This window comes from Tympanuchus pallidicinctus, unplaced genomic scaffold (assembly GCF_026119805.1).
Source record: "Tympanuchus pallidicinctus isolate F22 unplaced genomic scaffold, pur_lepc_1.0 scaffold6, whole genome shotgun sequence".
In the NCBI taxonomy this organism is placed as follows: domain Eukaryota; kingdom Metazoa; phylum Chordata; class Aves; order Galliformes; family Phasianidae; genus Tympanuchus; species Tympanuchus pallidicinctus.
Window position 1 is genome coordinate 38,240,760 of NW_026294780.1, and position 27,232 is coordinate 38,267,991.

The following is a 27,232-nucleotide window of genomic DNA, read 5'->3' on the forward strand; positions in this document are numbered from 1 at the left end:
GTAGAAAGGTGTATCTACTTGTAAATTTCATGTATGAGATACCAGGGAAATTTTTGGTTGAAAGTGAGATCAAACAAACATTGAATGTGAAACGGAAGCTGTTGAATTCGATGTATTGGTCTTAGTCTCTGGGATTTTCTTACACAGTTTGAGAGGCAGCTTCATCCAGAAATATTATCTTCCAGAGTAGAAATGCTGGTCTTTATTTTTATTATCATTATCTGGTGGGGAGGAATGAATTATTTTTAAGTACTTCTGCCTTCTTTATAGTAGTATAATTGTTTCACTGTACAATAATATAATAAACTTCACTAATATTTACTACATAGAAATATAAACTATGGATAATCTACTAACAGGGGTTAGCAGAATTTAATAATGATATCAATTTTTCCAAATAACAGAATAACAAGAAAAAACTGCCTACTACTGTATTTTTTTATTTTAATATTCATTTTATTACACCTATCACACATTTAAGAGTTTTTGTGGAGAATTCAATATTCATCTGTTTGGAGATCTACTGCTTTTCTGATGAACTGAAAAGCAACATTATGTTTATAAAATGATTAATAGTAATAATTTCCTTGGTGTATGTGGGCAGGAGATATTTTAATTTCTTTATCTTCAATCCATATTTAAATATTTGTGAATCCAGACTCTTATCAGAAAATATGAGCTTAATTATTACCTTTTCTTCATAACATGGTAATTTGAGAAACCGCTGAGGAAGCACTGGAAAAGAAAATAAGAAAATGGAGAGATGTTTGGGAGAGATATCAGACAGATCTTGAGAGAAAAAGTCTCAATAAATAGATTTTATAAGATTAAACAGAGAAATGTGAGAAGGCGGCAACTTCATTAATCTTCTGTGTTTTTCTCTCTTTACTGATTGAGCACTAAAACAGAAATAATGCAACTGGTTTGAGATCAGCAATTGTGTTATGAATGGAAATCTGAGAAAACAGATCAGTGAGCACCAGAGTGTTAAAGGGGAAAAGATACAGATTCTTCCTTAGCTTAGTCTTTCAAACCATTTCAGTCTACTATGATTGTTCTTGAAGGCATAAGAGAAGAAGGATTTCCAGCCCCATAAATCATATAAGGGTCAGCTATGTTCAATTTAAAAAGGAGTAAAAAAAGAAAACGCTTGCTGTGTTGCAGTATTTCCAGTCCATCGTTGATTTACTTTGTTCTAGCTTTTAGGATGAAGGCCCACTGGCTTTTTTGAATTTGATCACTTGATGGAATACGCAGTAGAGAGGACATTTTATCTTGCACTTAAAAAAGAAAAAAAAAAGTCATAACTTTGCACCTAATAAAATAATAAAATTAAACTTAAAAGACAAAATTTACATTTGAAATTCACAAATTTATTCAAAAGTTTGTGCCTTAAATAGCAAATCAAGCTCAAGTAGAAACTAAGGCTGGATATATTCACACTGATACTGTTGCTTAAAACATATAAATCTATTCCATTATTATATTGTAAAAAGTATTGTTATGTCCTTCAGAACTGATTGGCCCTCTCCTCTCCCTTCTGGCTTACAGTGATTGTGGAAGTCATCCTGACTTTAAGGTTCTTCTTGAGATCTGTCATGGTTTTATAATTTTGTTATTGGTATTCCACATCACAACATCACATAAAGCACAGGTAACTAAAGAGTTAATACTCCAGTTCAGTGGACTGACAACTTTCCAGATACCTGTTCTCAGAAGAGAAGAAGAACTACATATCCCCGGGGACTTCATGGTCAGAGAGGAAGATGAGCCATGGGAGGAAGTCATGGAACCTCACTCTCTGGCTCTCTTGCTCACTGCCTGGCAGTGTGTGGGTGTGCTCCCCAGCCATGCACCTTCAGTTCAAAGTAGGCTTTTCAGTTTTAGACACTCTCTTACTTTATTTGATTTTATTAGCCTCAATTTCAATTATATTGTATTATATTGTATTATGTTGTATTATATTGTGTTATCTTGCATTCCATTATCATATTTAGTAAAATTAAGTAAAATTTTCCTCCTTATATCATTGCTGCTGTTCTGGTTTTGGGCCCAGCTCCCATCTCCCTATTCTTCCCCTTTTCCCTTCCCATTTTTGGGCCAGGGAGCCTATGGGCCTGCTCCCCTCTGTAATGGGCACAGATTGATTTAGATAGCTCTGTGACAAGATCAAGACTAATCACAAACGCAGCTTACTCTCTTCACTACTTCACCATCTACAATACTTGTTCATTAAATATCTGGCCTTAAGACCATGTAAACCTTCTGCAATAGAACTTTTTGTTGGATTCTGTACTCTGAACACTGGCATCATGATACTGTTGACACTGTCGAAGGCAAATGTTGGGTAACATGTTTGGAAGATGGTAGTTTACTAAGACACAGTCTGAATCAGTATTACAAAAACAAATGAGAGACATGAGGTGCACTCTCTCTGTAATATTGAACCATCTGTAGCTGGAGTATCCCTGGCATGTTGGTTTTGTACAGCAAACCTTTATCTGTGTTTTATATTTGCCTTTTGGTAGATTATAGCCATGTTTCTGAAATGAAGATTCAAGTTTTTGTGCTCATGCTGCAGCCAGTTTCAGTGATATTCAAGATTCTTTGTCCTTACAGATTCAGGTCCTTTTTGGATAGATAATGCAAAGTGCCTATCTGACCTCATGGAAGAAAGACAAAAACCAGAACATATGATATGTAGAAAATGTGTGAGGAAAAAAGTCCAAAAGCCAAGAAAAGAATGAAATTTTATGAGGTGTGAATGAAGGAAATTACCTCTAAAAATTTTTATAATGATACAGACTTTAAGCAAAAAAATGCAGGTTTTCTCTAATAATCTAAACATGCTGATCTTTAATATGTAGTTATTTTACTGAAGAAATAATTTAATTTGTTACTATATGGAGAAATTTCCTAAAAAGATCTGTAGCGACTAGACCACACTGAACTTAATCACAATCTGAGACTGAACAGAGAACTGCATTCAGCCTGCGGCAGCACTCTGTAACAAACTTAATTCAGAGATTCAGAACTTATGTATTTTTTTTTCTTTTCTTTTTTCTCTTCTTTTTCTTGAATCTTCTCTGTAGTCACTGGAGTGAATATAAAATGTATCATTCATTTCAATCTGAGAGATGTAAGAGACCACTGCTGAAGCAACGTTCTGTTTTATCCTTAAATAGAACAACTGCTACAGGTTCTCATCTGGCATGTATACTGTCATTCTTAACTGGATACAGAAGTATTATCATACTCCTTTCACCTTCCTATTGATCTTTACAATAGAGTGAAAGTCTTAACCTTTAGAATTTATCACAACCGCTTTTCTTGCCTTATCAATTCTAGAGGGTTGAGCTCTCTCTATCAGCTTTGAGATCTTTACCTGTCTTCTTGCTTTCTCACATTTCAAGAAGTCTGTCTGTTGCAAAACTCTCATTAGAATAGTCTATATGATTATTTTTTTGGCTTCTAATATTTTTGAAAAACAGGTAGATACGCACTCCAGGAATTAAAATTATGTCTTGCAAGGCAACAGTCCTTCAGAAAACTTTATGTCTCAAGATACACGATTATCTCCAACCCAATCCCTTCCTTCACATCACAATTACTGTTTTTCTACTATATTTGGATTTCGTATTTGATCACACTGTCACCAGAACGTTTGATTTTATTTAAATCCAACAACATAAACTTTGCTAGTCTGGTTTTTGTTCATTTGTTTATGCAGTTGCTGTCATCTACAATTTTATCAGCCATCAAAATCTAATTGGAATGGCAGCGCTTCATGCAGTCATCCAATAACTATGAAATAAATAGACTGAAAATTCAAATCTATTGAAACAAACAAACAAACAAAAAAACCCAAAAGCAGACCATAAAGAAACATAAACAGAAAAAGCTAATTAAAGAGTCCCTCTATGATTTTTTATTTTTAATTTTAAATACATGTTTATCTTGGGACATCACTTCTAAGCTCCAGAGGTAGATTACTATACACTGTTCCTGTATTATGAAAAGAAATATGACTGGATGGAGTTAATGAGGAAAATAATTTAGTAAATGCTCCATCATTTCACCACCAAAATACACTTTGCTTGCTCTTTGGAGAACTCCTACAGTAATACACACACAACAGTTAATAATAGATTATAAAAAGCAGTGCCCTTTATCATCTAAACACCAAATCTTTAGAGGCTTGCAAATAGAACAGTCTGTTCTGTGATTGTAGAAATGTGACGTCAAAGGAGTTGTTCTGCTCCTTGTTTGAAATCTGATCATGTTATTTCATATACTCCACTCCCTACCTCAAAAAAAATCAGGGCTGTAAATTGTCCACAGACAACAGTTTTACCTTAATGGACACAATATAGCTGTAGCGTATTTAAACTTTTGAAAAAAAGGGTAACAGAGCTCTCAAAATAAGCCGTGGTGTATGAGTGCATATATACAGTCCTGTGATGGGTTGGCATAGCAACTATTTCTTAGAACTCTGTTGCTGCCTAAGTAAACAGCGAAAGCACTGAGCATGTCTCTGCTAAGCTGTGTCTGTCTGTAGTACAAGCATATCAGAGCTGAATGTTTTCCTCCACAGATGGGGATATTTACTGGTGTTCACCTATACTCCTTCTGTTGTTGGTGTTCCTCCTGTAAAACCTTATTTCTCACAGTTGTTAGTGGTGTAATTAAACATTCTAATTCAAGGTAGGTTTTTTTTTTATTATTTGTTTGTTTTTTGTTTTGTTTTGTTTTGTTTGTTTTTCTTCCCAGTCCTGAGTAGAGCTCAGTATAAGCAGTCTGAGAATAGACTCTTTTTTATGCTCTGGGTTTGTTTAATTTTTTAATAGAATATTTTTCGGAGATCCAACAACAAAAGCTAAATGTGAACATAAATTAGTCACGGCAATCACTTAAATGAGCGGTGTACCAGATTGCACATATCATGAAACGCTACTTCATAAATCAGTCTTTTCATGTTTATTTGTATTTATTCAATAATTACCCTAATATATGTTTATATGGCCATAGTTTAACCTGCCATCCTTTCTTTACTGAAAAACATGCACTCAGATGTATGCCATCTGATCCCAAAAAACAAATAAAACTTGTAATCCTTTTAATGAAGATTCATTTATGAATACTTTATAATGAGTTTACAAAATGAATCATTTTTAATACAATGTAACTGAGTTATATGTGGCCTGTAATAAGTTCTAATATCTATCAACATGGCTGTAACTATCAGCAACATATGGTACTAATATCTACAATACACTGGTAAACTGTTAATAAATACTTCATAGATGCTTATAATTGAATCATTAGTATTTGTTATTGATGGATGCAAACTATCTACTATTCTGTTATTTTGTTTAGAAAAAGATTAACTGCTTTACTTAATAATCTCAAGTAAACTATTTATCCAAATTTAATAAATGAAATAATGTAGCAATTAGTAAACTTTAAGTGCCTTATTCCCAGAGTGGAACCACATCTCTCTGATGAGATTTCTCTGAACATTTTGTTTCTCCCATGTGGACTTGACAATTCATGCCATCGTGGCTCAATAACACTCTCTTCTCTCCATCTTCTTCCTTCATTTGTTTATGTCTGGGGAACCTATCATAGGTCCTTTGCTCCTTTTCTTTCTCAGGAAAATGTAGTGCTTGGAAAAAAACACTTGCCCCATCTGAGAGCATGTCTATGTGTATGTGGCTCAGAGGAGGGCAGGGAACCAAAATTTCTCTCCAACTGCTCCAGTCCATTTGGACATAACATAGGATGCAATGCCCACTTGAATACTTCAATGCATCGTTGAAAGTAACTTTGCCTTTCAACTGTTCATAAGTGCTCTATGGTGAGATTTTGTTCTTACTATCCTCCTTTCAGTAAACTGCCTTTATAATGAGGGGAAAGAAATAGGAATCTGTTAATAAGCATGTCAAATCTCAGGATGTATGACGAGACAACATTTCTAAGTGCTTACCTATCTGTAGTTAACAAAATACGCAAGTTAGAGATGTAGTCAACAAATACGCAGAGCGGGGGCTGTCAAGGTCACCAGGCGTAACCAGGCATAATCTGTGTGGGCCCCTTGCGTGGTCAGCTAACACGTGAAAGGGGGGCTGTGACAGTCATCAGCCTCTGCGGGGGCTCCTTGACTCATGAGAAACCATGATGAGACATGGCAAGACAAGACATGCCACACGTCTATTGGGCATAGATAACTGTAGCAAGGGTGATTGGTAGCACTGTGATATAAGGGACAACTATAAGAAGAGCGTGTTGCTTGCAATAAGTGCCATTTGCCGCTCACCACATTGGTGTCATAAAAGCGTGTGATTTGGCCGGGGCTGTCTGAGCACTTCACGACGGGACATTATTCAGAGGTTGCCGAAGCAAAGGCAACACCTATCAGGCTTTTGAATCATAGAATCATAGAATGGTCTGCGCTGAAAACTCAAAGATCATCTAGTTTCAATCCCCTTGCTATGCACAGGGTCATTAAACACTAGACCAGGCTGCTCAGAGCCACAACCAGCGTGGCTTTGAATGCCTCCAGGTATGGGGCATCCTCAACCTCCTTGGGCAACCTGTTGCAGTGTGTCATAGAATCACCAAGGTTGGAAAAGACCTAAAAGATCACCCAGTCCAACCGTTCACCTATTCCCAATAGCTCCTACTAAACCATGTCCCTCAACACAACATCCAATCTTTCCTTGAACACCCCCAGGGTCGGTGACTCCACCAGCTCCCTGGGCAGTCTGTTCCAGTGCCTGACCACCCTTTCTGAAAAGTAATACTTCCTCATGTCCAGCCTGAATCTCCCCTGCCGTAGCTTGAAGCCATTCCCTCTGGTCCTATCACTAATGACACGAGAGAAGAGGCCGACCCCCAGCTCACAACAACCTCCCTTCAGGAAGTTATAGAGAGCAATGAGGTCTCCCCTGAGCCTCCTCTTCTCCAGGCTGAACATTCCCAGCTCCTTCAGCCTCTCCTCAAATGGCCTGTGTTCCAGACCCCTCACCAGCTTTGTTGCCCTCCTTTGAACACGTTCCAGGGCCTCGATATCTTTCTTGCAGTGAGAGGCCCTAAACTGGACACAGTACTCGAGGTGCGTCCTCACTAGTGCTGAATATAGGGTGTCACCACCCTCTAGGTGAAAAACTTCCTTCTAATATCTAATCTAAACCACCCCATTCTCAGTTTAAAACCATTCCCCCTTATCCTATCACTATCCACCCTCTTAAACAGCCACTCCCCTTCCTGTTTTTATGCTCCCTTCAAATACTGTAAGGCCATAGAACTTGTCAACATTGTTTGTGTTGATACTAAATATTAAATGAACAAAATTATCATGAGTAACACGAGTATCACAAGTAACACAAGTGACATCACTAGTATGAGGTTCAGTTTCAGGCTAAATTTGGTTTGGTTGCATCAGATTTGCATCAGATGTGCTGAATTCCATCATTTGGTAGCAGCCTATCACTATACCAATCTAGAGACTGAAAAGCACTTAATCCTGTGCAAAGTAGGTGTATATATCTGATCAGACTCGGGACTTCACTGGCTGTATTGACTGTAATTCCATCTCCTTTAATAGGACCTCATGTATCTGACTCACATGTGAACTCTTATGTTTACAGACAATTTTTAGATATCTGAACTTTACTGCTCCTGTCTGATTAAAACACTGTAATGAAGAAATGGTCTATGTGGCCTGCAAAGAAAACGTCTCGTTACAGAGACAGACTGAGGACTGTTACCAAGCCTACTGGGATTTTGTGTAATTTCATTGCTTTTTGTCTACTATTGTCTGTCATTAGAATAAAAACTTTTAGCAGGCATGCTGTCCTATAGATAAGTTTCTGTTTCACCACAGTTACTGCTGAGTTTTTGCATTCCTTCTGTATGGCTTCAGTGAATATCTAAAAGAATTTATTTTTACTGACCTTGGTTTTATAATTCAATTGACTTATGTGTGATGTTCATCTGGGCAGTTCCAGTATTCTTGGGAAGCAGAGAAATCTTCTCCCATGGCATCTGGCTCTCCTGACAGAGTACGACAAAATGATGGATGCAAACACTTGTGAATCTATGTCTTGTATCATTTGTTCTTATATATGCTGTAGCCCCTACCTTAAAAATGGCATGTAACAGACTGAGCTGATGCTTCTGTCTCTCCGCATTTTCTACTCTAGTATCAGGATAGGGATTTCACGTTCTTGTTAAGTTGCTGTAGATGAGCACTGCAAGGCTGCACTGGATGAGAAATCAGCAGTGTATTTGTCAGTCTCTTTCATGCTTACACTTTGCAGTTTCAGTAGCATACACTAAAGGCTTTTTGTGACTGACAGAATTCTTTAAAAAGTACTCCCAAGTGATTTATGGGTACTTTCTACTGGGATGGTTTTCCTATCTTTGACCATTTTCTTCAAACTTTTTATATGCAAACTCTGTTATAAGACACTGCTTTTCAATTTTGACTTATTTTGATTTAGGCGATGCTAGTAATCCCAGATGTGACAATTTCAGGCTGTCTTTTCTGTAAGAGCTCTGCGCTGTGCCTCATCACATTGGGAATAAAGAAACATGGAGTAGCTTCATCATTCACATTTCTTTTTTGATACATCTACTGGCTGTTTCATTTAATTAATCGTCATATGACATCTTTATTCAGTTGTAACATCAGACACTTGCACATAAGTGGGTTTTTTTGTGTGTGTGTGTACTGTTTATTTATTTCCCATTAATGTATTTTGTAATTACTTGTAGACTTTGAGTAACTAGTATTTCAAATATGGGCATTTCCCACTTTGTGCTTACCTTCTTAGATTTACAATACTGAAAAAAAAAGAAGGCTGGTGTATGTAATCAGTACAGAGGTGAATGTTGCTGATCATGACGTCATTTTGTACTTAAGCGTATTTTATCTGGCTTCCCTGTTCCTAATCTTTATCCAGTGAATCTTCTTAGACAAGTTTGTATTAACTTCTGTTCCACAGAACGTGGTGAGGTAGCCACTTTTCTTATTTGTAGAACTTGCCAATATCTATCTCTGTATTTTGGAGTTTGGCTCTAGATATTCTCCTGTAATTTTTTTTTCTTTTGCCAAGTCAGGTAGTTTCATGCCCATAGATATTTCACAGAGAGTCTTTTCTGTATTTTATGTAAATATTATTGATCTTGCCTGAACTAAATTTATGATTAACTTATTTTATCGGAAATAATTATTCTTATATTATACAAGGTGCTTTAAATTCCAGCATTTATATTTTTCTTTCAGTCTGATCCTCAGTTGATAATGCAAATTCCATAATTGGCTTTTAATATAGACTTTCCTAACTGCAATTTTCTTTGTTTACACAACACTGAGGAGATCTTCACATAGTGAACTTGCTGTCTATCTGCCTTTAATTTTCCTGTATTTCCTAAACCTGCTATCTTATCTTTGCGGTTGATTGAAGACTGAAGACCACATTTTGCAAACCATTCTGATTTCCCTTACTGTCAGAGGCGGGGGGGAGAGGAGTAAGGGAGAGGGAAGGGAATGGGGGACAGAAAAGAGGGAGGGAGGGAAGGGAGGGGGGGAGCGAAGATTATTTGAATCAATACCTGCTTTCTTTTTGATTTAGTGTACCAGTTTCTCCATCTTGCAACTGTAATATATGTCACCACAGGCAAAGCATTGCCACAAGTGTTGTAAAAAAACAAGTGTTGTAAAAATAATTACTCATCAACTCAACTCTTCATCTCCTGTTATTGAGGAAATGCTTATGACATCTATAAGTGTATTAAAACTTTTAGAAAGGTCTAGGATTTTCCCCAAAATAAGTTACATTCCATGAAAGCCTAAGGCATGCATGCCTCATCCCCTTCTCATGCCCTTAACCCAAATGTAAGAAATCTGCATTTGAGAGAAGAATCATGGCCCCATCTGTTTTGTCTTTCAGTTTGAACAATCAGAGGAAAGGATGAGGTGGCATAATCTTGGCCTCCAATCTAGCATTAGTCTTACTCTACAAGGTTTTTAAATGGAGCACTTCACAGTTTTTCCCTGTATGGGCAAAAGACTGCATAGTTAGGCAAGGAAATTATTCTTATGCAAAAAACTCCTTGCTTTTCTTTCTCTTAGTTCATTATTATTATTGTTGTTTTTCTATGTGATTTCAGATTTCTGTAGGAACTCATTTTTGGTTTATTGTTAAAGGAGTGAGGAAGAAAGAAAGAAGTGGAGGAGAAAGAGAAAAACAGAGTAGAAAGACAATGATATTGCATGTTTAATTCTTCCTTAAAACTTAAGCTGTTATTTCCTACCAGTAACCTTATGGAAGAGGAGTTTTTAAGATCCTACTGATTACAGTATACAGCCACTGTATCAGGAAGATACTTACCTTTAAACAAAGGAATATGAATCCAAGATCTGACAAAAAGGAATATGAATCCAAGATCTGAACTGAGTAATCTACTATAGTTTACTGGTTTTACTACTTGTAGTCCTCATTTATTCAATATGGAAAAAATATCTTGCTGTTTTGCAGAGGTGTTAAAAGCTTTCACTTATGTTTGTAAATGACATTAATATCCTTATCTGAAAAGCATACAGAAATAATAAAAGTTTCATGTATTTTTACAGCTCAAATTTTTGTCATAAGTTGAAGCATTCTTCGTCCTAACAATATGATGAAAGATTGAGTATTTTTATTGAAAAACTAAATGCATTGAATACTGAGACCTATCAAGCAGCTGCCCTGCATTCAATGTGACTACATCAATAAAGATTTTAATATGCAGGTTTCTTGCTTGTATGTGGTATATAATGCTGATTGTAGATTATTTTGTGATCATAGAGTCCAACTGTTCTGAAGGAGGTAGTTCCATGTATGAGATTGATATGCTGTACATTAAAACTCTCATAGTTTCCCCTTAATACTAAAAAATAAGAATTACTACTCTCTATCGATATCAACAGTTTGAAGATTCATTTGTTTCCTTTTCACAACATTCAATCGCATCTAAAGTTTCTGTACTATTACTTCTGAAAGAATGTATTGATTTCACTGTCTGGGAAACAATGCCAAGGAAGAGCTTTTGTAATGATGTACTTACATTAGAATCTTCTAGTGCGAGTAGCAGCAAGTTCAGAAGAGAAAGTTCAAATTCGATCTCATCTATCCCACTATCCCATCGCTATTGAAAGATTTGGAGGGGAAACAAAACTCCTGCCAGAGTTTAATTCTTGTAGCTTTAGCTTTGGTTTTTTTTTTTTTTTTTTTTTTTTGTATCTGTATTACTAATCATCTGCAAACCTTTCCTACAGCCCAAGAAGCAAGTAAAAGCAGAGTGAAGTGTAAGAGACCTGTTGAATTCTTGATGCCTAAGGTCAGGCAATGTTATGTATACAGCTATGCAACGGAGTTACAGAATAGAGGTGCTGCAGGCAAGTAATTGAAGAGATGGAGGGGAAATGCTATAAGGGTCTTGCCTGAGGTGCTGTAATGACTTATAGGTTAGGTGTTGATACAGACTGAACATGCCTGGGGCTAGAAAAGAAAAGATAATGTTGAGCTTTACAGTGCCTAACTTTTATGCCTCAGACCCTGGACTGCAATCTAGGCCCTCAGTGCATTGTGTATGGAGACAGATACCTGAGGAATATATTCACATGAAGTAAAATAGTGTGTGGATGATATCTAGAGGCAATTCATAAAGAAACACAGAAGAAAAGGATGTTTCTGAATGCCTTCCTATTGCTAAACTGGAGCAGTGTAGGCTATGTTTTTCCCAACTGAAGCCACTCTTGAGCATGAAGTTTATAAAACAAACAAGAATTCTGTATGAACTCTTCAGAGAAATCAGAAATTGCATGGAAGGGCTACCATTTAAAGACACAGATTGTGAAATGCTTAGACTACAAGAAAAATAGTTAAGATTCAGGTATATGATAGTCTCATGGAATAATCACAAGGAAATTATTGCATGATGTACAAAACTTCTTATAGATTCATGTATTTAAGTAGCAAATATTTTACACATATTTATATTGGAGACACTCCATGTTGAGAGTCCATCAGGTTGGTGTGTCATATCCTGCAGAGTGGAATTGTGCAAAAGAGTAAACTCAGTTGCCAGAAACAGTTCTTTTGACATCTTTGGCTGAGCTTGTGATCCTAGCCTTTTAGCAGAGCTGGTTACCTTAAAAGTATGCTGAAAGCTTCTCTCAGTTAAGGGGATAATAGTGATGAGACTGTTCCAAGGATTTTGTACCACACTCTATTGCTTGTTGGAGACATGCCTGAAATTTCTTGGTTCCTCATTGACTACTCCATTAGGCTAATAGGCATTTTCATACTGATTTTGTTGGAAGGTGCTTAGTGCTTTAGGAAAATATACTACCTATGCATTTTTGTTATGTGTTGGGTTAATTGGTATTTTGGGATTCCCACAAATATACACTCTATATACACTTTATGGAGTGTAGATTTACAGTATGAAAGTATGCAGATACCCACTACTGGAATATTACCCTCTCTACTCCAAAACTGTTAAATACATTGTTTATAATTTGGCAACATCAGAAATCAAAGTTCATCGGGTAAATGAAAGCAGGCTTTTCTAAAGGCTTCATTTTTGCTCAGTCATAGAATCATAGAATCATAGAATAATAGAATCATAGAATCATAGAGCCATAGAATGCCTTGGGTTGGAAGGGACCCAAGGATCATCAAGTTCCAACCCTCCTGTCACAGACAGAGCCAGCAACCTCCAGTGAGAAACTGAATAAGATCTTGCTGCATTAACTGCAGAATTCATTATTAAAGTATAAACAGTCTTTAAACACAGTCTTTAACAGCAACAACAACAGTAAGCTTTTGACATTATTGTTTATGTGGAAAGAATTTAATTTTGTGATCATTTTGTTACTAGTCTGTCTCTCTTTTTGTTTAAAATCTGATAGGGCCTTGGGGAATGAGTATCTGTAGCGCTGAAGGACAGCTGCAAATACTGTTTCTTTGCATGGAGACCTTAGTTTTCTTGGTATTTTTGAAAGATAGACTTTTGATGAGACTAGCAGGGATCTATTGATTTATACTTTTATGCCGAGCTCCAGATAAAGCCAGGCTACATTCTATTGGCACTATTAAAAAAAAAAGTTGTTACATTCTTATGTGGAAATAAATTCTGTGAAGAAAGATATGTTATATTAAAAGAATTTTCTGTGATGTTACTTCTAAAATACTCAGCATATGGTGTGACAATAACTTACGTAATGCATACAGTCCCACCAGCGGTCCTGCAGTTAGTACATACATTTTTATGTAATTATCTAATACATATTTCTACTCACATGCACACATACTGTATTAGGTTATCATTTTTGTCTGTATGTTTATATAGGTATGGAATTTGGGGTGAAAAATTCTCTACAAAAGTATCCTGCCTATGTTAGTGTACTTGAAGGTTATTTAGAAGGAACTTTTTTCATTAGTGCACTGATGAGTGGTTTCTAAATTTCCCTTCTATGATAAAACAGTTGATATTCTGCTAATATTTTTGCTCATATTTGTGGTGAAATATTGGAATAACTGAAAACATTATCCACCGCAGTGCTACTGTGAGGTATTTATGACATCTGTAGAGGTTATCCTAAAACAAGTTGGTCAGCAGAGATTTGCTTCAGTCACGTTTTAGTTATAACTATGTCTGTAGTATTTCAGCTCAAACTAGCACATTATTTTATATGAGAATCTGAAAAGTATAAAGACTGCTTACACCTTTCTCACATAAATAAAAGAAGGATCAGTATAAACAACTCTGGAATGATTTTCTTTTTTTTCTTACCGCATTAAATAACATTTAAAGGGAAATGTTTGGGCTTATATTTTGAGTGAAATGATCTACAAATGTCTCCTCAAAAGTAAAAATAAGTTGTGTCCTGAAAATTTAGGTTCTTTTCCTTCTCCAGAAATTTAGATATTATAGAATCTACTTAACATTTTTTTGCATATTTTCTCATTTTAAAAAAGAAAAATACATTAGAGTGTCTTTCTTCTTTCTAAATCCAGCATATTCACTTGAGCAATATTAATGTGTAGCTTAAGTTATCTCAAAACTTAGGTTTTAGTCTAATGCTTTTTTTGGTTGGTTGGTTTTTCTTTTTTTTTTTTTTGCCTCAAAAGATTTGCTTAGCTATAATTTGCACTCACAGGTTTCTCCAGAGATATTAAATTGCTGTTGGTAAAAAATAGCTCATTTAGATAGTGCAATGCCTTATTTGCCTTATTCTGATGAAGCCGTTCCCTTGCTGAAAGCATCTGGGACAAAATAGAAGACTTAGTCTTCATTATTTGTTTCTTTTTGGGAAAGTTGAAAAGGTCCAGGCTGATAAAGAAGATTTCTTGGAAAAATATTTATGTGCGAAAGATTTATGTGTGAGAGCCTTTAACTTGTGCATTAATTGTTGGCTGCTCATCATCTCTTGTTTATTTGAACTTGCCTTCTTTTTTTAAAACTGCAATTTTCTAGCATGAAAGGTGGTTTTAGTTTCTTTCTTTCTTTTTTTTTTTTTTTTCCACAGTACATTTGCATAAAAACAAATTGTCAAGATGCAATGGTGTCATGCTTCATTGATGATTTACTAAAATTTAACTGTACCATAAGCCTGAGATTGATTCTACAAGCTATCTCAGAATAAGCAGTATTTTCAGACATTTTCAAACAGGGAAAAGAGACTTCCATAACTTTAAAAAGGAAAAACAATAAAAAATTCGTTTCAACTTTTCCAGACCTAAAAGATTCTATATTGCATGTACATGACTACATCAAATTTCTCAGCAAGTTTTTTTTGTATTTGCAGCCAAAACCCTATGTCCATATGCAGATATTACTGTGTGAAGTACAGCGTGCTTGGCAGGAATCGGTACAATATACACAACCATCTAGTCAGCTGTAATACCCATTTGCAAATCTGTCTCAGATTTGCACTAAGAGTGCAGGAGCAATACATTTCTTCAGTTAACATAAACAAATCTGTGCCTGATCTGTGCTCCATGTGCTGTTCCTCCTGAGTTGCAAACATGAGTTCTTTTTCTAACTTGGCTTTTGTTTTTGCTGTATGAAGTAAACACTGGTACCTATCTCTCAAATATTATCTCCAAACATTGTCTTAAGTTTTTGTAGTCCTAAATGGTCTTCCTGTATATTTTTCAACATTTTACATATTTTATCCATGTCTAAAAAGAGAATTTTGTGAGAGAGCTGTCTTCAGATAAGGCTAGTGATTAGGGATAACCACTCATGTCTTCAGACTGGTGATCATTTTCTCCAACTTCCTCATCTGAGAAATGTTATGAGAAACCTGGCCTCCATACATTTCTAAACTGACATTTTAAGATTTCGTTTTGATGCACCAATATCTTGTACGTGAGTCTACTCCACCTCTCTGCCAAATGTTTCAGAAAGAGTATTTGCAACCCTTAATCCTTTCTTAGATTTGTGTTTGCTTCTGTAATCAAATAAATAAATAAATAAATAAATAAATAAATAAATAAATAAACAAACAAACAAACAAACAAATAAATAAATAAATAAATAAATACTATTTGGAGAATGGGACCTACTTGTTCCACTTTAGTTACCTAACTGGCAACTACATTTTATTTGCTAATGAAGCAGTTTTCTAAAAAGGCATGCTTCACTTTCCTGTAGTCAATAAAAAGCCATGGATGCCTGTGAATGCCTCCAGAGGGAGATCCTGCCTGCTTGTTTCACATGCCTAAGTTTCAAAAAAACATGTCAAAACAAACAGTTTGTTTTCAGCTAATCCTGGCTTCCTGCAATTAAAGAGATGAGCCATACTATCCCCATTTAGTTAGGATACAGTCTCCCGTGTTTGAGTGTAATGACATGTAGGTTTCATTAACACTTATGACTCATTAGCCGATTTTGTCCAGACTGCTCTTACGATACTAGATGTTTATCTGGATGCATAACTTTATTTCCATTTTTCTGCCAAAGCACCTTTGTACAAGGGAATCTTTTCATAAGGTCTTCCAAAGTATTTACGAAGATTTGCAAATAAATGTCTTTGGCTTTCTTTCCACAGTAGCACTCTTGTACTCATTATAAATGTTCTTTCATGCTTTACCACTCCAAGGATTCCTTGTATCTCTTCCTTGTCTCTTTGGGTTAGCATGATTACAACAGTCTTAACCACATCAAAAGCAAAATTACAGTCTTTTCTGGCATATCATGTTTTTCAGGTTCATTAGTCCCAGAAATGTATGTTTGATTGTTTAATTTGAAATCAGTTACTCTGTAGTTGTTTTTTATTACTTTTCCAAATCTTTTCAGAAGTACGAATAAAATTATTTGGCTTTTTTTTTTTTTTTTTTTTTTTTTTTTTTTTTTTTTTTTTTTTTTTTTTTCCCGGGACATCAGAACATCAAACTTGTCAGTCATAGAAAATTCTATGCAATTCGAATCAAATGACAGAGTAAAGGTAGGCTTCTTAGTAAAAGGAAACCCAGAAATCTTTTTATATTTATGGTAAAAATTCATACTTGGATTTGCTAAATTCTTCATTATTTCTCTTCCTATTTTCTTTTTACCTTTTTAAAAGACTCGGTCAGTTATTTTTCTCTATATTCAGATCAAGGCTTATGATTTACCTGGACTTGTGCAAAATATTTGACACTGCCCTGCAGTACATCCTTATCTCCAAATTGGAGATACATTAATTTGATGTATGGATCACTCAGTGGCTGTGTGGTTACTCTTAAAGACTTGTAGTCTGTGGCTTGATGCCCAAGTGGAGACCAGTGGTGAGTGGTGTGCCTCAGGGGTCAGTACTGGTATTGCAATTTAACATCCTTGTCTATGGCACAGACAGTGAGACTGAGTGCACTCTTGGCAAGTTTGTGGATCACAGAGTTGCAGCTGACATGCTGAAGGGAAGGGATGAAATCTAGAGGGACCTTGACAGACTTGAGTGGTGGACCCATGAGAAAACAGGATTCAACAAGGCCAAGTGTAAAGTCCTGCACCTGGGTTGGGGCAGTCCTAAACATGAATACAGGCTGGACAATGAGTGGATCAAGAGCAGACCTGTGGAAAAGAACCTGGTGGTACTGGTGACAACAGTGAGCCATCAATGTGAGCTTGCAGTTCGGAGAGACAATCGTACCCTGGCCTGATCAAAAACAATGTGATCAGCAAGCCAAGGGAGGTGAGTGTCTCCTACTAAGCTCTTGTGAAACACCACCTGGAGTACTGCATTTAGCTCTGGGGCTCCTGGGATAAGAGAAACATGCATCTGTTAGAGTAATTCCAAAGTAGGTTCATAAAGGTTACCAGAAGGCTGAATCACCTCTCTTATAACGATTAGCTGAGAGTTAGGGATTTTTATCCTGGAGAAGAGTAGGTTCCAGGAAAACATTATTGCAGCCTTTCAATATTTACAGAGGGCCTATGGGAAAAATGAGGAGAGACTTTATCAGTGAGTGTAGTTACAGAAAAAAAGGATAATGATTTGAAATTTAAAAAAGAGCAGATTTAGATTAGATATAAGGAAGCAATTCTTCACCATGAGGGTGGTGAGGCACTGGAACAGATTGCCAGAGGAACTGTGGATGCTCCATCCCTGGAATTGTTCAGGTTGGATAGGGCTTTGAGCAACTTGGTGTAGTGGAAGGTGTTTCTGTCCATGGCAGCAGAGTTGTAACTAGAAATCTTTAAGGTTGCTTCTAAACCACACCAGTCTACAAATCTATGATTATATAAATCTATGACCCCTCAACATCCAGTAAATATACTCACTAGGTGGTCAATCTAGTCATTTTATTATCTCAGAGTATGTAGTTTATTCTTGATTGATCTTTATCTATTTGGAACAGGTTTTCTTTCTTTCTTTTTTTTTTTTCTTGAAGGGTAATCTCAATCTCAAACTTCTGATCTCTTCTACCTTCAATCAGTGCAGTACTGTGTAAATAACTTGCACTGGTTGTATTAAACTGCTTTTAAATCTGAGTACACACAAAGTTTCTTCTTTTACTTACCAGATAAAGTTCACTTTCAGACCATTTAGAATACTTATAATAAATAGTGATAATAATTATCATAATTCTTTATTAAAATAGATAGTTGAAACAATATCATCTTCCATTGCAAATTCAGCTATTTGTTACTGTCCAAAACACTGAGAGTAAGTATGAGCGTATGCCCATATAGATGAAAGACTTTTGCTGGCCTCAGTTTTTGAAGATATGTGCATCTCTGAAAGAGAGATGCACGGTGTGAAAGTAGTCCAGACAAAAAGATAGGCAAAGCTGAAAGTAAGGATCAGATGCATTTGAACGAATCCTGAGAATTTGAGAAAAGTTTTGGTTGAAAATAACACCAACAAAAGATGAAAGGAAGTGTTTATTGTATTTTTTATTTATTTATTCCTAACTTTCTCATGCAGACAAGAATGTAAAAATAAGCAAGATTACAGTAAAGAAATCTCTGTCTGTTTTCATTTCCTTTTTGAGAGAAAAAAAATACTCACTTCCCCTTATTTAGTAGAAAAAGAAACAGACTAACGTGCATCTACAGCTTTCTGATGCCTACGCTGTCTAAAGATAAATGTCAGAAAACAGTCTGAATGAAGTGACTCATGTTCCTTAGGCTTCTATACTTATTTACAGACTAACATTATGAATTCATTTTTTATTTCTTATCCCATAATAAAATCAGTGTATCCAAACACTTATTTTTCTGTACTGCTCTAGAAGACTACATCAGCCACAAGATTTAGGCACAAGAACATGAATTACATATTTTTTCTCTATACGATACCTTCCTATTATAAACATATGTAAGCATAGCATTTGGCCTCAATTTATTTTTATGTCTCATGTTTATTATTAATAACTATTATAAAATTTTAATAAAATTTTTTTTTCTCCAGTTTTTCACATAGGAACACATTATTTCTGTCTTAAAACCTCATAACAAAAAATACTTGCTAAGTATTTTCTTTAGGTAAAATGACTCTTTCTTCCTTTTCACAAACTCACAGTGGACCTTGCTAGTAAAAATGGGAAGGCATTTGTTAAAAGTTCGTTAAAAAAGTACTCAAGACTTATACTGTAAGATTCATTCTCTGCTTTGTCAGTCTTCCACATATGGCCTTATATATACTGCATGTATGCTGTTTCCTTCTTACTTTCTTTGAAAGTAAGGCTTTGGAACATTGAAAGCTAATCTAGTTCTTTGCATACTAACAACTTGTCTCTGTGCTAGCCAGTGTTTTCCATGTTTTATTTCAAAACAAAAATGTTTGAACTTGTAAGTTGGAGCTTCGTATCTCCATATTCAACCTAAGCAGTCCTAATGAACTAAAATTTAGACACTGTGATGCATACTGTGGCAAAATACTCTTTACAGCTCATCAGGGAATTAGGTGTATAAAAAGGAGAATGTTCAACAAGAAGAACTTCTAGTTGAAATGTGACTTCTCCATAACCTCTACTAACAGTTACATGGTTATAACTGCTAGCACCTTTCTCTTCTCCCTTCCTTCTGCCCACTAACAAAAGATGGGAGCTTTTTCCCATGATTAATTGCATACATGAAGATGTCTGTACTCACCTTTTGCTGGTTCTGTATGTTTGTATTAATGAAAATGTGTTGTGTTTTTGCACAGATCCAACACAACCAGTTTTTATGTATGTTGTGTAACCTACCATGAAAAATAGGTGTATTAATTTTAGTGTATAGAATTTCTGGAAACCAATATTTATAGATGATATTGGTTTAAAAATATAATCTGTAAACTGACTTAACTCAGGCAGATTACTGCATTTCACTTACTATTGGGATTTTTTCTTCTTTTTTCTTGAAATTGTATTTTGTGTGAACACAGATCTATAGAAAATTCAAACTTATTCAGATCTCATTCTTCACAGATCTTTACTTTCTAGCTTCAAAATATGATGTTAGGTAGTTTTAGACGTCAAGTAGAACTGGCTGGCATTCTTAGGGACATTATTGCTTTTGATGGGAGAATATTGTAGAAAATTGTATGAGATTGATCTGCATAAGCTTACATTAGCAACAGATGATTATTCATCACTCCAGAATTTGTTAACAAACTTTCTGCTCGCAGAATTTAAGACATCAATTGTTCTGGCTTGTGAGGGACAGAGCTGGCAATTGCTACACATGCGGTTCCCTACTTGTCTCTGCCAGTACACCATAATCTTGATTAGTGATACCGCCTGATATTCTACTCATTCATGTCTCCTGAGTCCAGACGTCCAGCCATGCAGAACTGTGCCATATTTGTAGGTTCAGTGGGATGTGACAAACAACTCATTTGAGACTAAAAGCAGTATTTGAATTCAGGTCTCCTGAGGTAAAAGGCTGGTTCACTTATAATTTCACTTATAATTTATGTTATCTGGCTCACTCATGACAAAGATGTTCTGCACCAGAAATGCCTTCACAGGTGTTAGTATAAGGCACCATAGTTACAATTAATGCAACAGCATTATTAAATCTGATGTTGACATGTGTGTTAACAACCCTTGGACTGGCATAAGAAAATCACTCAGCTATATTTTAAAGGTTTAATTATATATGTGCATGTTTGTGTTTGGTGTCTTTCATACCCACAGTCAATTTTCCTTGCCTAATTCCTTCTGTCACATTGGTATTATAAAGCAGATGTTTATTATAAATTATACTTCTTTAATCTATGGGTACGTAAAGATGCAAAGTGAGTTTATGAATTTTCAAGATTGTCTCTAACGAATTAAACTCCATATGAGCATCAATCCTACAGATTCATTTGCTGAAGGATTACCTGAATTGCAACATGGTATAACTGAATACTTAAACTCTGTTATAGAACGAAAGCATTTAGGAATTACTGAAATACTGAAGTGTATCAAGATAAAAGACTCTTAAACTTTCCTATCATACTCAGTTCCTCTCTCTATTAATTATCTTACCATCAACTTTCTCTGCTGTTAAAAATCCCCCAAAGTTTTAAGAAATAGCGCTAAGAAACTATTCTGTTCAACTGTTTACAAAATGCTACACAGTTCTGTTAGTTTGTAAAGTGAAACGAGTGTAACAGAAACAAATCTATAAAAGAGTGTTTTCTTGTGAATGTCTCTTCCTATAACTGCAAGAAAAATGTACTCTCTCCTCCACAGATGAAGTGAAAATTTTCTGCACAGGTCTTTGTTTTAAAGGTACATTTTCACTCTCAATAGCTTAAATTCTATCTCATTCTGACAAAAAGGAAAAGTTTCACACAGTTGAAATTATATGCCATGGTATTTTGAAAATTAAAAAAAATCCTGACAGTTATTGTAATTTAGTGTCAGGAGATAATTTCACCTACAAATCTGTTAATTGCTCTTTGACCCTCTTGTTAAGTTTAGCTATACTTGTAGCACAATGGACTTTAACCCTTTTCCTTTTCTTCAAGATTAATACTTATGAATAGTTTAACATATGTAAAAATAGAACGAATTATTTAGCAGGCAAGAGGAGAAAATGGATCCAAAATAGAATAAAATATTCACAGTTAATTGCAGGAAAAAAAAAAAAAAAAAAAAAGATCTCAGGATGCTTTGTACAAAACCTGTTTCTTCCTTTCTTTCTTAGGGAAAGAATAATTTTCCTTGGATTCATATGTTTTGAGACCTACCAGAGCAGTAACAAATGACAGAACAAACTTGCTGTGTTAGGGTGGTGGGCTAGATGGCTTTTTCATATCTCTTTCAGTGGAAAGACCCACCACTTTCTCCATTGCATTATATGATGAGGAAATAAAATACTAGAATACTTTTTGAAATACTCTTTTGCTTTTATCTTTTTTACATTTGTGCTTTCTTAGCTATTGAATTTTGAGATGCATTATATATTGGGTACCCTTGTGTTCTGATGTCTTCTCCCACCTTTCCCTTTGGTCCTGTTTCTTTTATGACTGGGATTTTTATGACCAATTGGAGATACCTGCTATGTGTCTGTCTATAACTGAACTTCTACCGCTCCCTCTAGAGAAAGTAACAGACTGACAGTACAATTTATCTCATCCCAATGTAAACATTTCAAATAGGTCAGATGAAATATCTTTAAAATGCCATTTCCTCTCCATTGGCTGTAAAAAGTGACTGTGGTAAATTATAAAATAGTAGGTGTCAACATTTTGGTTATCTAAAAGCAAGTGACATGAATCTCACCTTGTTATCTACTTTCTTATTTAATATTAATTTCCATCAGTGTTGCTGATGCAAGCTCAGTCTCTGCCATAGGGAAAGCTGCTTCTGCCAAGTTTCACTGCGCTTTCCATTGGCCTAATTTTTAAGGAAGCAACTGTATCTCCTAGTCAGTGAAGTGAGGTGAGGGATATCTCTGTTATATTGTGATGAAGTAAGAAGAAAAATACAGCTCTTTGTTTTAATTATTATTTAGGTGTGTGTTGTTGTTGTTGTTGTTTTAATAAAACATACACATTTTGAATAAATACTTGGATTAGATTTTATTTGTTTTGATTTTGTCTTCATTTGGAAAGGAGTAACTTCTACATCTTGACAGTGTTTGTACTAAAGGTCATTTAAGAATGGAGGAAAAATATAAGGGGAATTAAAAGATAAAATTTTTATTAGCTATTATTACTCTTTAAATTAGCTTTCCTTGCAAATCTTTTTCTTTTCAGAGAAAAGGGCTGTAAGTCCACATCTTAGGAGAGATTTTCCTACCTTTTTTAGTCAGTAATACAGCTAGAAGGTTGGATGCCCAGGCAATGTTTTTTCTGACAGCACCTTTCGTTGTCTCCATATACCAGACCTCTTTCCAGTTCTAGAAAAGATGATCTTTTGATCTATTATTTAAATTTGTATTTTTAACAGTCCTCTTCTCATGGGGTCAGATAATTTCTATCAGGATTCCTACTGCATGGTAACTGCTCATGAAGCAATACAGCTGGTTATGCCTTCTAGTTTCATTAACAAATGCAAACAGCATTGCTTCATATTGTGATTTAGGTGAGAAACTGATGAAACTTCTAAATGGAACTAGACAGCTGAAACAATAGCTGTCACCTATAACACATTTGAAATAAACGTCAGAGTGGAGAGATTCTTTTGGATACTCTGTTTTTAAGGTTCTGAATCTTCTGACAGAAAAGCAAAAGCTTCTGAGAAAGAAAGAAGCTACAACAAAGAAGAAATGGACCTGCTTTCAGTTAGCTGAGTAATATGAAATAGAGGAAAAGCTGAAAGGTTTTTGAAGCTGAGCGTTACCTAACAAGAGCTTGAAGCAGTCAGCAAGGAAGCTGCTTCATTTGATTCTTGCTGTGTTCAGGGAAAAAAGTGTTATATACATTTTATTGTACATAGACAAGATTGAATCAAACATATCTGATGCCATAATCAATATATTCCTTTTACTGGTTTTGTCTACTGCCAAAGAGTCTAAACTTTGATTAATTGATCAAATCAAAACAGTCTAATAATACACAGGGGAACAGAATAGTTTGCATTGGCTCAAGTGCACAGTTGAAAACAGTAATTTCCTGTTAAATACTGGTTCTTGCCTCTTTCTTCTCCTATCTCAGCTCTGGGAAGGCCTGTGGGCTCTGCTGTCATTCCTCTGTTGATATACTCACTAGCTGCATCAGTAGCAATATGTTATTTTCATGTCAAAGTGACCCTCCAGATAGTTTTTGCTTCACCAAACCTGATGGATTATGATTGTTTTTTTTTGTTGTTATTTTTGATTTTTTTTTTCTTTTTTTCTCATAGCTGTTGTCTTTCCTAGATTAATTCCGTTTTTCAGTGAAAAACTTTGGGCTTCTTTCTTCATGGCATACCCTGATGAGGGCAATAGCTGCAAACACTTTGAATGTCAAATTCTTCATTACTGAAATACTTGAAAAGCCTCATTAGTAAGAAACAAAACAGAAACACCCACATCCATTTTACTTATCTGTGTCATCAGTGACAGTTAGGGAAGACAAACATGCTTCCCCTCTATTACTGGCATCATTCAAGCTGTAAAGCTTGAAGGAAAGCAAATGCAAATAAATACATGAAACTTACTGAAATATTTAACAATGGCTCTAGACAAGCAGGCACTGCAGTATGAATCAGTTTGAAATAATACCAGGAAATACTTTACAACATCCTATTTTTTGTATGACATTCAATGCCTCTTGAAATCTGAAATAAGAAAAATAGCCTTCTAAAACAATTTCAGTGGAAGAAGGAAGGAATTGTGTATTTCCTTTTTGACCTAAAACCTAGAAGTAATTTGTCTACCAATGAGTCATGAGGGAGTACGCAAGTGAAACCCTCACAGACCATCTATTTGTATTCTGTGTGTACAAGATCTACTCATATATGTCATTAATCCAGTTAGTTACTATTTCTATATAAACAAAAACACTATTTCTTTTTTAACAGCAAAGCACTGTTTGCAAGCTACTGAGCAAACAATCATCAGCAACATGAAAAAAGGCTACTGGTAAACGTATCAACTGCACAAATATATGTACTACAAGATGAAAGCGCTATGAGTGCAGAACTGTTATCACACTCCCCACAGTCTCATTCTCACTTGTTTCTCTGGTATACATGTGTGGTTGGCTGGCAAGTCACTTGATTACAATGTGGGAAGTGCCTAAGTTCAAAGTTAGACTTGCATCTTTTCCCTTTGGAGATTTTTTTCTTTCCTGACAGTCTTTCTCATTTCCACTTTTTATTTTATTTTATATTGGTGTCTTATTTATTTATTTATTATTTATTTGGAAGAAAGCATTCTGGCTCTTTATTTCAAACAAACTTATTCATTTCAAATATTGCTGCACAATTTTTTTCCTCTAGGGGATTATAAGACAGCTGAAATAACTTGAAACCAAAGCCAAATATTAAGCTGAATTTTTATTGTTGTCTTCTCAACTGAATAGAAATACAAACACACTGTTCACACAGTTTTACTTGAAAGGATTTTGTGGTAAGCATAGAGATACATATGAATAAGCATATAGCACATAATTCTCTGCAGCACATGTTTATTTCACTCCTCAAATGAAGTGCCTATTGCATTGAGATTAATGGTAGTTAATTGTGCTCGTGTGCTGTCAAGTTCTTTTGAGATTTTCTGTCATGATTTTCATGTGCTCCAGCTGGGTTCTCGACTTACTTTACAGTTACCCTGTCATTTGCACCTTATTTTTCCTGCATAGATGCTAGTCAATAAAATCAAATGTGCCTGTAGGGAAATGCACTTCTTCTATCTTTGAAAAATGTTTCATTTTGAGCCTCAGTGCTTGGAATGTGAAATGGTTTCTCTTTATTTTTACACTAATCACAGAATCACAGAATCACAGAATTGTAGGGGTTGGAGGGGACCTCCAGAGATCATCGAGTCCAAGCCCCCTGCCAAAGCAGGTTCCCTACACCAGGTCGCACAGGTAGGCATCCAGGCAAGTCTTGAACATCTCCAGAGAAGGAGACTCCACCACCTCCCTGGGCAGCCTGTTCCAGTGCTCCGTCACCTCACTGTAAAGAAGTTCTTGTGCACATTTGTGCAGAACTTCCTATGCTGCAGTTTCCGGCCGTTTCCCCTTGTCCTGTCTCCACTCACCACTGAAAAGAGTCTGGCCTCGCCATTCTGCCCCCCATACCTTAGATATTTATAGACCTGGATCAGGTCCCCTCTCAGTCTTCTTTTCTCAAGGCTGAACAGACCCAGATCACTCAGCCTTTCCTCATAGGAGAGATGCTCCAGGCCCTTCACCATCTTTGTGGCCCTCCGCTGGACTCTTTCCGAGAGATCCTTGTCTTTTTTGTACTGGGGAGCCCAGAACTGGACGCAGTACTCCAGGTGAGGTCTTACCAGGGCAGAGTAGAGGGGGAGGATCACCTCCTTCGACCTGCTGGACACGCTCTTTTTAATGCATCCCAGGATGCCATTGGCCTTTTTGGCCACAAGGGCACACTGCTGGCTCATGGCCAACCTGTCATCCACCAGGACACCCAGGTCCCTTTCCGCAGAGCTCCCCTCCAGCAGGTCATCCCCCAACCTGTACTGGTGCATGGAATTATTCCTCCCCAGATGCAAGACTCTACACTTGCTTTTGTTAAACCTCATCCGTTTTTTTTCTGCCCAGCTCTCCAGCCTATCCAGGTCTTGCTGAATGGCAGCACAGCCTTCAGGCGTGTCAGCCAATCCTCCCAACTTCGTATCATCAGCAAACTTGCTGAGGGTGGCCATTATCCCCTCATCAAGGTCATTGATGAAGATGTTGAACACGACCGGACCCAGCACTGACCCCTGAGGAACACTGCTGCTTACAGGTCTCCAACCGGACTCTGCACCACCAACAATGACCCTCTGTGCTCTGTCAGTCAGCCACCTCACTGTCCACTAATCTATCCCACACTTCCTCAGCTTTATTATAAGGATGTCGTGGGGGACAGTATCAAATGCCTTGCTGAAATCAATGTTCTAGGTTCCACTGACTTGTTATGTATTCTGTTGTCTCTTGTGTTCTACATGTTAGCTGCAGATCAGTTTTCTTCTCACAGCTTCCTTATGTTTCTTTCATCTATTGAGGGTTTTCTATTGCAATGGAGGAATTAGGGGACACTAAAACTTTTTTTTTGTTTGTTTTTACTGCATCCAGGCCTAAGGCCCCAGTGCGGGAAGGATGTGGAGCTCTTGGAGTAGGTCCAGAGGAGGGCCACTAAGATGATCAGAGGGCTGGAGCATCTCTCCTATGAGGAAAGGTAGAGGGAACTGGGCTTGTTTAGCTTGGAAAAGAGAAGGGCTCCAGGGAGTCCTCACTGTGGTCTTCCTATATTGGAAAGGAAAGGAGTTTATAAAAAGGAGGAGATGCGACTGTTTATGTGGGTTGATAGGACAAGAGGGAATGGTTTTGAACTGAGACGGAGTAGGTTTAGGTTAGATATTAGGAGGAAGTTTTTTCACTCAGATGCACTGGAACAAGTTGCCCAAGGAGGTTGTGGATGCCCCATCCCTGGTGGCAATTCAAGGCCAGGCTGGATGTGGCTCTGGGCAGCCCGGTCTGGTGGTTGGTGACCCTGCACATAGCAGGGGGATTGAAACTAGATGATCATTGTGGTTCTTTTCAACCCAGGTCATTCTGTGATTCTGTGATTCTATGATTCTCTGACTCTCACAGCATTTAAGGCCAGGGAGATGTGTG

At 36.4% G+C, this 27,232-nt stretch overlaps 1 protein-coding gene across 1 annotated transcript in view; it reads right to left on the reverse strand.

Moving 5' to 3' along the window:
• Positions 1–26,367, reverse strand: part of LOC128092112 (uncharacterized) — a 392,342-nt gene extending 365,975 nt beyond the window's left edge. Inside the window, exon 1 of the mRNA XM_052705647.1 lies at positions 26,087–26,367. Within this exon, the coding sequence (XP_052561607.1) occupies positions 26,087–26,277 (191 nt within the window). The 5' untranslated portion in view covers positions 26,278–26,367. The remainder of the gene's footprint in view (positions 1–26,086) is intronic.
• Positions 26,368–27,232: the final 865 nt, after the last annotated feature.